This window comes from Apis mellifera, linkage group LG3, assembly GCF_003254395.2.
Source record: "Apis mellifera strain DH4 linkage group LG3, Amel_HAv3.1, whole genome shotgun sequence".
NCBI classification, from domain to species: domain Eukaryota; kingdom Metazoa; phylum Arthropoda; class Insecta; order Hymenoptera; family Apidae; genus Apis; species Apis mellifera.
The window spans coordinates 8959909-8974967 of NC_037640.1; the positions used below are offsets into that span (position 1 = coordinate 8959909).

The window sequence follows — 15059 nt, forward strand, 5'->3', positions numbered from 1 at the left end:
CGCATTCTTTGCATCGTTGACAATATTGAAATAAATTTGCAACTATTCAGTCAGGAAAAATTATATCGACGCAGTATTTGAATGAAACAAATGACACGAAATTCGATTATATTTATTTCTTACTAGTTCGATTCGTTAATGTTATTTCTTTGCTAAAAAAAAAAAAATAATAATTTACAATTTGTAAGGATACGAGTATAAATAAATTTAAAAAATAAAATTATTTCTCGCTACTGTGAACCACTCTTTCTAAAAACGAAAGTTATTACATCCTATTCATTTATTCTCAAAAATGTACACTCTCGAAATTTTTGCCGTGTTATAAATAAAGGGGGTTTTCCATTAAACATATTCCTCCCCCGAAATTCAACCGTATTCGCAATTTTCTCGAATTTCTTTGCGCAACGTGATAATAAATCAATCTCCGTCCACCAACGTGCATGCGTTGTACGCGTTTGAATGGGCGACGACCACGTTTCGCGCATGGAACGGAAAGAAAGCATGGCCTGTCTCTCGCATGTTTTTCATTAGAATGGAAGGAGAAATAGTGGTAATATCGATTTATTACCCGCGGCGAACGTGCTCGTGTCAATTTCAATTTCTCGCGGACACGCAACGATAGCGCGGCCAGATTCCAATCGGGATCGGGAAATAAATCTCGAATAACGAACGAGGGGGCGGCAGATCGCGGGATCGAGTCCGTGGATAAGGGTGGCTCGATAGCTTTGTTATTAGCGGATCGTATTTTCGTATCCCATCCAGACCATTCGGTTCTTTTTCCCGAATCGTAGTTCATTTTTTTTTTTTTATTACGAGAAAAAAATTTTATATTACTGCAATAGAAGTAAAAATTAGTCAGTGTATAAAAGTAGAACGTATTAATCTTCGATTTTAAAGGGAATCATCTTTGCAAAGAGAAAAATAAATTGTACTTCACGCTCATTATATACGTTTCCGATTATTTTGACAAATAATTATTGAGGATAAAGAATGAGATCCATCAAATTTGAATTATTTTTAAACAATTTAATATTCATTTCGTCTCATTGTGGATGTAATTTTAAAAAATTACGAGAGAAAAACGATGTAATTTCTATCTATCTTTGGTAATCATTTATCGAACGAAATAATAATAAAAGATATTTTTATATTATAGAAAATCGATTAATAAGTGGATTGGACACGATCAGATTTTTTTCACTCTTTTCCTCGGAAGTAAATAAATTTTTCATAAAGATATATATAAGAAAAAATACAATTTCATACAGATCGCTAAGAAAACCGAAGGAGATGCTCCTGGCCGTTTAAAGTCGCAGTTCTCTTCAATCTCCGCTCCAGTCCTTTTTTTTTCCCCTCCCCGAACGATCGATCAACCCGCGAGGTCCGACGTATTAATAGCCGTGGTATAAATTTATGTGCGCGGAACCAAGCGTCGCGACGCATCGAGACGCTTCGTCTCTTTTCGTTTCCCTCCCTTTTTTTCCCCCTCCTCCCTCCCTTTATGCGTTTCATTCTATTCTCGCCTTTCGTTCCTCGCCTTTCCGACAGACGCTCGTCGTTTCCAACGTTTTTTCGATGATGAGGACGTTTGATGGTTTCGCTACGGTCGGCGGGGGAAATATCCATGCCACCCCCTTTGTTCGCCTCGCCCACCTCTCCCCTTTGTGTTTTTCACACGGCCGAGCCGCGATTGTTTGCGACGATCGGCCGAAACTGGTCGCCAGTTTTCAGTTTATTTTAGGGGATCTTGCTCTCTTTGCCGGGAATTGGGGTTCGAAGCGAGAACGGTTTTGGAGTTTCGAGAATTTTAATAAAATATTTTAAGCCGTGAGGGGAGAGAGAAAAAAAAGAAAAGAATCGGATATAGTATTATTTGATTCGAAAAATATTAAATATATTAATTTATAAGTTAAAAGTTGATAAGAATGGATCGGAATAGATAGTAGTTGATTGAATTGAAACTGTGATATTTTTGTTTTTGTGTTAGATCGGAAAGGTCGAGATTTATTCTAATGTGGAATAAAATAGTAACAAAGTATATATATATATATATATATATATATATATATATATATATAAACGAGGTTACAGCGCATTATAATAGAAAATTGATTAAATTATTAACGAGATGGTTTCTAACGGGGTCTCGATAAAAATATTCTTCGGTAATATTATTTCAATTTCAATAAAGTGAAATTAGCTTTAAGAAAAATTCGAGAAGACGAGGTTAATACCGAGGATTAATATCTAATTTATTTCCCGACGTTTTCCAACGGGGATAATCAGTTACGATCCGAAACACAATTATCGTACCTCGGATAATTCTGAATGAAACAGTATCGCAAAAGTAGCGATATTAATCTAGTTTCTCGCGTCTGCTCCCAATTATTCAATTACGCGTATAAAAAACTTTTCGCGTATTTTCAACATTGTATCGAGGTTAAGCAAATTTGTTTTGAAACAAAACATTTTGACGCTTTAATTTTTCCCCCGTTTTTTTTTTCTTTTCTCTTCCAACAAGCAGGAGAGATAATTAGGGAGATAATTACTCCTTGCCTCTTTTTAGATCGCGATACGTAAAAAACAGTTGGAGTTGGAGTCTCGAAAAACGAGCGCGTCGAAATATAATGTAATTTCATCAAAAAAAATATCATCCCTCGAGATGAAATGATAATTTCAATAACCTGCAAAGATTGATTCTTCTTTTGCGGGGATTAATTTCAATTTTCGGATGCAATGGGGAAGAAACTATAAAGCTGGGAGTGGATTGCTCGACCATTGGCAAACTTTTCGTGGAAGAACTTTGCTCGCGCTCGTGCCAACGAAAAATTCGCCCGTGCTACGCGAAATTGCTTCCCCGGCAATTTTTTTTTAACGGTGGAATCGCGTATACGCGTGTACCTTGTTTCACGACCGATTAAAACAGCTTACATAAAGTAACTGCTTATCGAATTACAGAGATTGCAGATACCGGCACGCCGCGTATAAACGTTTTATTAACGCCGCTCCTCGCGTTCACCAAACGAACTGGAAACGATATCGAGATCCTCCATTTCTCTTTGCCGAACATTTTCCCGTGTTTCGAGTCAGATCTCGTTTCTCCCGATTATTATTTATCGAGTCACACTATGACTCCTTCTAAATTTTTTCATTCAATCATTATCAAGATACTGTAACCATTATTTTCCATTCTATTCAACCTCTCATGCTAATTAAACGAGAATTGGAGATATTATTGCCATTGGTAAGCAAGTCGAAAATTTGAGCACTTTTAGTAAAAATTATTAATAATAAAAAAATAATTATAAATTCATTTATTTTATAAAAACTCAAATTTCCAAATTTATAAAAACTCAACTCAAATTTAATATGTTATTAATCCTATAATTAATATCATAATAAACCAATATCACCTAACCGATTTAAAATAATAGTTACTATTCTTGAAATAAATGATTTTATTTTTATATAATAAATTACAATAAGAAATTAGCATCTCAACCTAATAAAATAATTGATAATATATTTGGTCTCAAAATTAATATATACATATATTGAAATTAAAAGTAAAATTATTAAACATAAAAAACGATCTATTTTCAATTCACTTAAATCTATATATCTAACTCTATAAATAATAATTATTGAAAAAATTATTCTTATTAAAAAAATAAATATTAATGATTTATAATCAACTATTAGTAAAAAGTTAAACTTTATTGAATTAAATGAATAAATTTCATTCAAAAATTAACTCTTTATTTAAACATAAGAAATATAAACTTATTAACATTATTGAAAAACTAAAACTAAGTAATAAAATTCCACAAATTAATATTTTGATAATAATTTAAAATAATCTCATATCATTGATTCCACAAATCAATCATTCTCACTTAAACTATTTAAATTTATTTTTACTTACTTCTTACTAATTAAAAAAAAACATCAAATTCAAAATCAATTCAGTGTATCAATAATACAAAATATTCAACTAATAGCTCACGAAATTAATTATACCTAAGAATCGCCGAACTAAACTCCTTTGCCAACCAGAATCGACAGCAAACGTGTCTTTTTCCTCGAAAAAAAAAAGAAAAAGCATCAACTCAGCAGCATCGAAAGGCGACGTGAGATCGTCGAAAAATCGATGCCTCGACCCCTGTTCCCAACCTGACCGAGTGGAGAGGAGTCTCGTCTCCTCCTCCCGCGTTCCTTGATCGATCTTCTCTTCCACTCTGCCCAGTCGAGCAGGGATAGAAAGGTGGGAAGGAAGGGAGGAAGAGAAGAAGATCGGCGGTGCGCGGAGAGGGAAAGTGGACGATCGGCTCGGCGAAAGTTGATGGTGGTTGGTTGGGCGCTCGTTCGAGGTGAATCGGATACCAGTGCTCGGTGGACACGCGAGTTTCACGCGATGCCGGGGTAGCATCGTAGGTGAGGCGAGCGTGATCGCGGGAAAAGTGGAGGCCGGGGACGAGACAGGGTGCCGCGCCTACGAACGATACGGTTTCCCTCGTCGTGCCGCACGCCGTGCTGACGAAATAAACGTCAACCTGTCGCTGTCCGAGGTGTTGAGCCTCCTGGACCACGCCGACGACGACGAGGTCCTCGCTGGCACGTCCGAGGAGAGCCGGAGGAGGGCCCTGTGGCAGTTCTACTCCACGGGGATGCTCACCCACAGCCACAGCGACGGCGAGTTCCCGATTTATTCCCAGGGTGAGTTTCAATCGCCACGTGGATGTGATTGCGCTGTTCCATCCAGGGGTGCTTTGGATCGGTGGTTTCTCTCCGGTTTTGGTTAAGGAAGGGTCGAGTTTTTAATCTGAAACGAGAAGAGTAGATTCTGAAGCAGATGTCGTAAATCTTTTTAAACGTTTTGGAAAATCTACGTTTCTTTTGGATCGTTTTCTCTTCGATTTCACATGATTGGATTTAATTTTAAACGCAAAGAGAAGAATATCCAGAGATATATCCGAAGCATCCCTTGTGAATATTTTAATACATCTCAATGTTGTAAATCTTTTTAAACGTTTTCGAAAATTTATATTTCATCGGAGTGCTTTGGATCGTTTTCTCTGATTTTTGATTGCACGGTAAGAGGTTGAGTTTAATTTAAAACAGAAAAATGTCCAAAGTGATATATCCGAAGCATCCCTTGTGAATATTTTAATACATCTTCGATGTTGTAAATTTGTATGTTGTATAATTTTTTTTCATTTTCGTACTTGTAATTTACTTATTACAATTTTTGATGTATACTTATTAATTTCTCGTATTGCACGTAATATCATAACTTAGGAAGTGAAAGTGTCCAGGGCGTTGCGCATAGAAGAAGGAAGGAAAGCTTATTGTAATTTATTAGATCGTATCGGGTAAAAGTTGGACGTTCTTTCTTTTTCGAGGAAAAGAAAATTATTTAAATATTTCTTCGGCCTTCGTTATCGACTTCCAACGACAATTCAATCTTATCGATAACTATTCAACTTTCCCTATGGAAAGTTTCCTTTTAAAGATTGGTTTATCTCTCTTAGCTTTTTTCCCCCTCTGGTTTCAATTAATATCTACGCGCCTCGCTGTTCGCGCCGATTCGACTCGATATCCGAAGTGTGCAACCGCAACCGTGAAGCATGCCTTGAATCTCCATCATTAGTCGAAGCGGACATCCAGTCACACCGATCCTAATGAGTTTATCGGTATTAATGCCGCTCGTGTTTATGGGTCATCGACTGGCCTAATTCTAATCCCGATCGAAACAATCCCCGATTCCTCGAATCATTGAACGAAACGAACACCCGATCGATTTATATTTTAGAAAGAAAATTATCGTAAACCAAATTCCCTGTTTACGTAACACGAGGAACGTTTCAAGTTGGAATAAAAGTGTAATTTTAAATTCATCATTTTTTATTAGCACGCTTCTAGAGAAAGTTTGTAGAGTGTGTTGTAATACAGGAAACTGAAACATGTTTATACAAATAAATTTCTAAATAGATTGCAGATAATGTAAAGTACATTACGCATTAATATTCCACTATTTCTAGATTTCGTCGCGTTATGTTAGATATGTTATTTATACAAATTATCATTTTCAAATTTTATTACAAATTCGAAGAAATCACACGAAACGAATCCTTAATATTATCAAAAAGAACAAAAATCTCGACATCGAAAATCTACAATCAACAGTCTATGCTGCTTCAGTTAAAAAATATCTTTCAGAAATTATCGAAACTTGAATTTTGTTCGACGACACGCGCAAGACACGATAAAAGATCCAAAATTACTAATTCACCATGTTCAACTTAAAAAAAACTATCTTTTAAAAATTACCAAAACTCAAATTTCGTTCGTCCAACGTTAAAATTATCGAATATTAATGCACTCGACAGAAAATCCAAATATAATAACCCAAATTAAGAAAACATATATCTTTCTAGTAATCATCTTTAGTGATCATCGCCAACAACCCTGTACGTGCAGAGGGTTGTTCTCCAATGTCGTATATCTCGACAGAAAATCCAAATATAATAACCCAAATTAAGAAAATATAATAAAATAATAATAAATATATATATAAATATATTATTATTAAATAATAATAATAATAATAAAAATAATATATCTTTCTAGTAATCATTGTCAACAACCCTCTACGTGGTACAGACGGTTGTTCTCTAACATATACAGTCATTATCTCTAATATTAACTCACTCGACAGAAAATATAATAATTCGTGCCCAAATTAAGAAAATATATCTTTCTAATAATCATCTTCAATGATCATTGCCAATATGGTACAAAGGGTTATTCTCCAACATATATAATTAACATTATCGAATATTAAGCACTCGGCAGAAAATATAATAATCCACCGTGCTCAAATTAAAAAAACATCATATCTTTCTAATAATCATCTTCAATGATCATTGCCAATGTGAGGGTTGTTCTCCAACGTATATATATAATTAACATTATCAAATATTAACTCACTCGACGGAAAATATAATAATCCATGCCTAAATTAAGAAAACATCATATCTTTCTAATAATTATCTTCAATGATCTTTGGTAATATGGTGCAGAGGGTTGTTCTCCAATGTATATATAATTAATATTATCAAATATTAACTCATTCAATGGAAAATATAATAATCCATGCCCAAATTAAGAAAACGTCATATCTGATAATCATCTTCAATGATCATTGGCAATGTGGTGCAGAGGGTTGTTCTCCAATTTTCGTATATACAGTTTCGTTGCGCCAAGGAAATGAACCGGTGCCAAAACTCTCTCCGCTCTGGATGCGTGCGAGTCTCGCGGTTCCGGGAAAAATCGAGGTTTCCGCCGCAGCGAAAATTTGCGTCACTGGCGAGAGGCGAGAGGCGAACGTGCGCGCCATTGCCGCAACACTGTTTCCTCCAACTTCTCGTCTTACGTCCCGCTGGGAGAGGATGTGGCTGCGTAATCAATTTTTGCGCGGACTTTTAATTGCGCCGGGTTTTGCGCAATGGAAAATTCATCGTCGACTGATCACCCTCCCCGCAATCGAGTTACGAGGCGAGTAATCGTGAGAACTTCATTAGAGAGATCGAGACAGTGATGGTGATTGATTTTTCTTCTTCGAAGGTGTTCTGGTTTCGTTTCGAGAATCAAAATTTCTATCTTTTCAAATATAATGCATCGAATGAATTTTTGCATCGAATCAATTGAATTTATTATATGTATATTGCTATTTTTAATGAAAGAAATTCGGTGCAATGCATATAGAATCAAAATTTCTATCTTTTCAAATATAATGCATCGAATTTTTGCATCGAATCAATTGAATTTGTTATATGTATATTGCTATTTTTAATGAAAGAAATTCGGTGCAATGCACACAGAAGATAGAAGTTGTAAATAAATAAAGAAAAAGAAATATTCAATGTTTTTCTCGTGGCTAACAAACTAGCAAACTTTTTTTTTTCGCGAGATTCAGTGCAAATGAATTTTTGAGGAGTTAGGTGAGAATGGATGGATGGATGGGATGTTTAGGAAAGTTGAAAGGGTTGTTGGAGTTTCACAACGAGACGCGCGTTTCATTGGTTTATGGAAGTTTCGTGTGTAAAACGTCAAGTAATCTCTGTCTGCGTGTATGATCCGCGATAATTGAGATAGTTGTTGTCGCGCAAAGCTATAATTTGCAAAATTTTCTTATTTATCAGAAGAATTTGTTCGATATTTAACAGAATAATCAAAGTTTTTTTCCCCATACTTTTGTATTTTCACGATTAAAAATTACCACTCTTTGAAAGAAATTTTTGAACTTCGTTTGTCTACAAACGACAGTCAAGTTTGGAAAATCTAGACGAAAGGGAAACACAGGATTTCGCTCTTTTGAAATCCGGCGTTCCCGAATGAGTTTACGTCACTTTTTATCCAGAGTTGAAAAGACACTCGAACCGCGCTTCGGCTTTTTAATTAAAATTTCGGGATTCCGTCCCAACCAGAAGACAGACCTCTAGATAAAAGGAAAAGTGGCGCAAAGATTTTAAAAATAACGGGGAGAGGGAGAGGTGCCCCGCGTTTGAAATTCAATTTCCCTTCTGGTAAATTTGAATATTTGATGTGAAAATTCGGTCGACAGATGGAGAAAACAGAGACGAGATAAAAAAGTTAAGTTTCCTCCCCTCCCCTCCCCTCCCTGTTTCATTCAATTTATTCTCGTCGATGCACGTCGAGCGTAACGATCCTATTTTTGCTGTTCACTCACGTTGCAACGTATATAAGTACTTTTAATTGGTCCTTCCTAGTGACCTGAATATCGATGATAAATGAGTCACAAGATCGAATGACGTATGCGTGTATCAGGCTATGAAATATATATCGAAAATAGATCAATTAAATTCAATGTACACTAAACGGTGTGATAAATTTGCTAATTAACGAAGGTTCAATCGCCAGGAAATATTAGATTTTTATCGATAGAGATGATCATTTGCCGCGAAAAATACTTTCTCCCCTGGAAACGCTTTCGAAATTATATCGTTGATCCTCTGTGACGATCGTCTTTAGAAAAATATTGTTATTTCATCGATCAATATGAAATTTGAGAGGCCACCTATCTAAAAAAAAAAAAAAAGAAGAATTAAATATTTTATCCAACGATAAAAAATTCTTTCCTTAAACTTATGTCACATGTATTTGCAATCAATTAAATTTATACGTGTGAAATTTGAAAATAATATTTTATCAACTCTGTTCAGAAATTCAAGTTAAAAGAAAAGAAAAAAAGAGGGAAAAGAAAGGAAAGAAATACAATCTAGAAGCCATCTATCTAAAAAAAAAAAAAAAGAATTAAATATTTTATCCAGATAAAAAATTCTGAAACTTATGTCACATAACATATTGTGTATTTGCAATCAATTAAATGTACACGTATCATAGTGTCAATTTGAAATAACATTTTACCAGAAATTCAAATTAAAAGAAAAGAAAAAGAAAGAGGGAAAAAAAAGAAAAGAAATACAATATAGAGGCCATCTATCTAAAAAAAAAAAAAAGGAATTAAATATTTTATCCAACGATAAAAAATTCTTTCCTTAAACTTATGTCACATAAGTATTTGCAATCAATTAAATTTACACGTGTCAATTTGAAATAATATTTTATCAACTCTGTTCAGAAATTCAAGTTAAAAGAAAAGAAAAAAAGAAAAAAAGAAGGAAAAAAAAGGAAGAAAATACAATTTAGAAGCCATCTATCTAAAAAAAAAAAAAAAAAGAATTAAATATTTTATCCAGATAAAAAATTCTAAAACTTATGTCACATAACGTGTATTTGCAATCAATTAAATGTATACGTATCATAGTGTCAATTTGAAATAACATTTTACCAGAAATTCAAGTTAAAAGAAAAGAAAAAGAAAGAAGGAAAAAGAAAGGGAGGAAATACAATACAGGCCTCGAGAAAGAGAGAGAGAGAGAGTTTCCAACATCCGCGTGAAAAATATTCGACACACGACGATACATCAAGATCGCCTTTGCCTTTCTCAGGCGAGCCCTTATCGAAGCGTGGCAACCTTTCTGTATGACGTTACTTATTGCTCGTCGACATTGAATGACGCGGTGTAGTCCCGTGGAAGAAGGTTGATTTATCGTGGATGGGATAGAGAATCGCGTGGATAGTACGGAGAAAAGTTGCAGATCCACCGATGTTCCGCGTATCCGGCCGATAAATCGCGCGTCAAACCCGGCCAGGTCGAAAAGGAAAGCAATTTACATTTTGTTTTCCCCGTCGTTCCGTTGTTGGCAGCCACGCGAGACGAATTTCCTTCCCTTCCCGGCAAATCGATCGGGAATATTGCCGGTTTATCGTTATCCAACAACAAACGTCGATCATCGTTTTCAACGCGATTACTGGCTTTCCAACGGAATAGTTACATAGTTACATCAATGCGTTTAGAAATAGGTTTCTTAATTATTTCAATGATTGCAAAAGATGTTTTAACAATATGATTTTTTCCTTTTTCTTAGAAAGATCTTTAGAATTCGAGAGAGAGAGCGAATTAACAATTAGAATAAATTTAATATTTTTATTAAATTTACATCTCGAGTAATTTCCACTCGCGCATATTTCTCCAAAGAATTTCTTGAATACCAACAGTAAGCCATTACTGTAGTGAATCAACTGTGTATCTTGCACACGACATAACGATCTTAACGAAGCGATAAAACGTGACTATTCATCCACGAACCATTCGATATTCGAACGGAACAAGATTTCACAATCCTCGTTAAAATCCAATATATATCCAAATAAAGCGTTTCATAGCTGGTTGTATTTCGTGGAATCGTTCAGAGGTGGTCAACGACAAATTGTCAAAGCGAGGAAGCAAGGTTAGAAATTGAACGATGGGGCCGTGATTCGTGGGCCGATTGGTATTCCATCGACCGGCAAATCCACCGTCCGATTCGTAATTTCGGATCTGAGTTGACTGGTTAAACGCGTCGGATTGCCGCAAACGGAATTCCAAGTTTAATTGTGCGCGTTTTCACGTGAACCAACCTTCGCGTGCCCTCTTCCGTTCACCCTTATCGATCCCGTGACTAATTTTCGTTTTACCCCTGTTTTCACCACTTCGATTTCCCGCGTGACGAAGAATGGGAAAGAAGCGTGAAAAAGGAAGGGGAGGAAGGAGGGGAGATTCCTTTCTCCGATAATGGAAGCTCGAGTTCATTATGTTACTACGTTCGTTTGGCTGACGGAAACTGATCAAACGGTTTCTAAAAAAAGAGTGTTGGAGAAAGTGGATTGATCGAGGGAAAGTTTCGAAAACGATTGGTTTTGCAAATTGTGAATATAAAATGGATAATGGAACGAAGTTGAACTGGGTTTATTCCTTGTAGTATATCGATTATTATTAAATTGAATTATTATCTTAGGAAGATATTAAAATTTAATGAAGATTCAAGTAGGATTCGTGTGGAAGCAGAATCATTTTAAAACAATACGTAATTTTTTTGGAAATTTTGGAAAAATAACGTTTCTGTTCAAATTTCCTCTTCCTCTGCTTTCTCTAAGATTAATCCAAAATTTTAAACGATTTTTTTCACTTTTTCTTTCACAATTTCATCAAACTTGAAAAAGAAAATTTCTTAGAAAAATACTAATAAATAAAAAATGATCCAGAAGATTCGCGTACCAAATTTACACATAATCAATGTCACAATTCATAAAAATAATCACTCTTCGACCAAGTCCATACGCGCATCTCTTGTTCCGAATCTTCAATGGAATATTTCATTATATCCATTTAATCACAATCTTCGAAAATCCCAAAAATCACACTTCTTTGATACATCAACGATGAAATCATATCGAAATCCAATCATCCAATTAAATAATTAAAGCCAGACCAGTTATCTCCAGGTCTGATCAAAAGGCCAATTGGATCCCCCAATTCGATCGATCCTCGATTTTTCGTTTCCAGAAATCGTCCAATTCGTCCTCGTCTGGTCCTCCCAACGAGAGAAAGAGAAACACACTCTCACTCGGGTCGACGACTTAATTTTCATGACGGGCACCCGCGTTATTTCGCGAGGGGATTCGTCTTCCTTCCGCCGTGGACCAGGAATTTAGCTCGCATCCTCGGCATGTGACACGCGTTCAACATTATGGGAAAACGTGTCCCCCGGGGAATTTCATTAGAGGCGGGATCGGAGACCGTGAAACCGGGTTGATTTACAGGTTTTGACGTTTCTAGTCGCGATACCAATTGCTGCCCCGCAAAACGACCGCCATTTTTTTCTTCGTTGGTGGAGGAGAAGAGGTGTCCTCCTCGATTACCGTTATTAGTGTTATAAATGTCGAGCACGAAACGAGTTTTCGAAAATCGTTGCAATTTCTTTTGCGACGAAAATTATTTCGATTCTTTTTTTTTTGTCTTTTGTCTTTCGTTTCTGCTGGCAAATATATGGTGAAAGTTTTTAAAATAGTTCAAGTTTATTTTGACAGAGGAAATTGTTATTTATTTATTTATTTTTTGGAGATTTTACAGATTTCTTGTGTTTTTGGAAATTTATTAAACTTGTCTAGGAATTTTATCTTAATTTTATATTCCTGTTAACCTTTTTGAGAGAGGGTTGATTTGTTAAACGAAGTCTATGAAGCGTATCGCGCAATCGTGGGATGATTCTTGTTTGTTGGTTCGTTGGTTTCGTGGATGGATCGTGTTACACTCGATTGACACTCGAAAATCGGCTTACTCGAACGTAAATTAATGAGGAGAAAAAGGATTGAAAGATGTGGTATTATTTCTTTCTTGAAGAGAAAGATGGATTAAGATAGCCCTTTTTCAACATCTTTAATAAATATTTCAAGCTTCATATTATGCACTTACGTTCTACGTTCAAAATTCCCCGTTGGTTGTAATTTCTCTCAGCAGAAAGTGTACTGAAAAAAGGGAATTCTTAAATGATTTAAATAATTCAAAAAGAAAAATTAATTTTCTCGTACCACTTAAAAAAAAAATCACTTAAAACTCTTTGCATGCAGTAATAATTTTAAAGTAAATTCCATTCAAAGTGTTTTATCATGGAACATTACTTTATTCTATATTTCTTTAATATTGAAACAAAATCAAATTTTTATCTGAAAGATAATCAAAATGATCAAAATTGTTAATGATAATGTTCAGAACAGAATTTTTTATCATTCATAACACAAAGAAAAAGAAACGAAATTATCATAATGAAGGAAATGAATCTTAAAATGAATCTCCTCGATCCAAAGATTCCTCAATATGGGATTGTAGGCCTCAAATTAGCAGCTAGGGCGGCAGACTAACCGAGAGGGGGGGTTAATCCGATTTGCATTTAATCATTTCACGTGCGATGAATATTCAAAGCACACATCGAAGCGTTTTGCTTTCTCGTCGAGGTGTTGCATCAACCACCTCATCGTTGCGCGCTTACCTTTCTTCCTTTCATTACTATCATTACTCATCTATCGCCAACTTTTTGCCTGTTTGTTAAAAGCAATTTGTTTCAACTTGCGTCTGAACGAGGGACAAATTATCTCGACTAATAATAATTATCGAACGATCATTCTAATCTAATTATTCAAATCTTCAAGTCTTCTCATAATGAAGTTGAAGATAATAATAATAGAAATAAATTGTATCTGATAATTGAATGATTCTCCAGATCCAAATCTTCCCTCTTTTTGAGGCTTAATCGTAAATCATATCCGATCAATTATCGAAAAAGTTTAAATCTTGCTTCTTCTTGAAAAGAAAAACGAAAAGTAACAACAGAAATTAAGTAGATAGGAAGGTATCGAAATGCAAATAATGAATATTTAAAAGTGGTGAAAGAACAATGTGAAAACAAGTGAATTCTTCGTTTCTTGTCGAGTTGGTTAACACAACTCGAATCACAAGATATATGTTTTATTGTTTGCATAAAAATGGATCACGAGTTATCTCGTGCTTTATCTCGCCGATGAATATTCATTATTATCGAGCAACAGCTCAATTTTTAAGCAAATTTGCCTTGCTTAATCAACCCGCGTTGATGATATTTGACAATGGTTAAGAGCTTCTCGATATTCAAATTAAAGCCCTTTCTTTGATGTGTCAAAGCACGTATACGATTACTTTTTTTGCACGTTTTATTGATTCGCAGTTTCATCTTCTCGTAAAATAAACTTCACGAATATAATTCTACGATAATATACGATTTAAACACGTGAAAATTATCGAAGATAATCATCTAGTTTCCCCTGAAAAATTGAAACTTTTTAAAAAATTGGAATTTCTGGAGTGAAATCGAATCCTCGAGAGCGCAATATTTTTTTTTAATTGTTTAATGGAGCCACTTGGAAAATGGAGAATAGAGTTCTCTGCGTAAGAAGGATTTTCACTCGAAGTTACGAGGATATAGAATTTCACGATGCGGGGACCGGGGCAAAAAGCGTGCATCCTCGAAATGCAAATTTGAGAAATTGTCCATGTTAACCGTGGAAGCATTATAAAACATGAGGTTCCATTAAAACGACGCGAAAATGGCTTTACCGCAACCGGGTCTTTTATTATTAATTTCCACTCCGTTTTTCTCTTTGCCGCGCGAATTACGGTCCCAGCAAAATCGTTGGAACCGAGAAACGCGAGGAGGCGCGATTCCTTTCGCGAAAACGCCACTTCGTTTGCTTCCAGCTATGAACAGATTCGATGTGCATATTTAATTATACCGATTTATCGGAAAAGCAAACGGACGATGTCGTAAAACGAAGCAACGGATGCAATCTAATTATAAAATATATCGAATAAAGTAATAATTCATGGAGGACAGTTTTAGCAGCTTTCGAATCAAAGATTTTAAAATTTCTTTCCCTCCAACATATCATTTTTCCATATTTATATAATTCTCTGTCTAAAAACAATTTATTGAGATGAATATTAAAAAATTCCAAAGATGAATCTTAACTTCCATCATCCCCTTTCTTATCAAAAATATATATAGAAAACAATTTGTTCCAAGACCTAGAAAAAAAGGTATCGAATTTAAGCCCAACAAGCT

At 35.1% G+C, this 15059-nt stretch overlaps 1 protein-coding gene across 3 annotated transcripts in view; it reads left to right on the plus strand.

Annotated features, from left to right (window-relative positions):
* LOC408740 (phosphatase and actin regulator 4) overlaps positions 1-15059 on the plus strand; it is a 322845-nt gene that overhangs the window by 8086 nt on the left and 299700 nt on the right. Inside the window, exon 1 of one of the 3 annotated variants that reach the window (XM_016911499.2) lies at positions 4238-4716. The exons of the other annotated variants lie outside the window; for them this stretch is intronic. Coding sequence (XP_016766988.1) covers positions 4668-4716 — 49 coding nt within the window. The 5' untranslated portion in view covers positions 4238-4667. Of the gene's footprint in view, positions 1-4237; positions 4717-15059 lie in introns of those variants that run through there. 3 annotated transcript variants of the gene reach the window in all.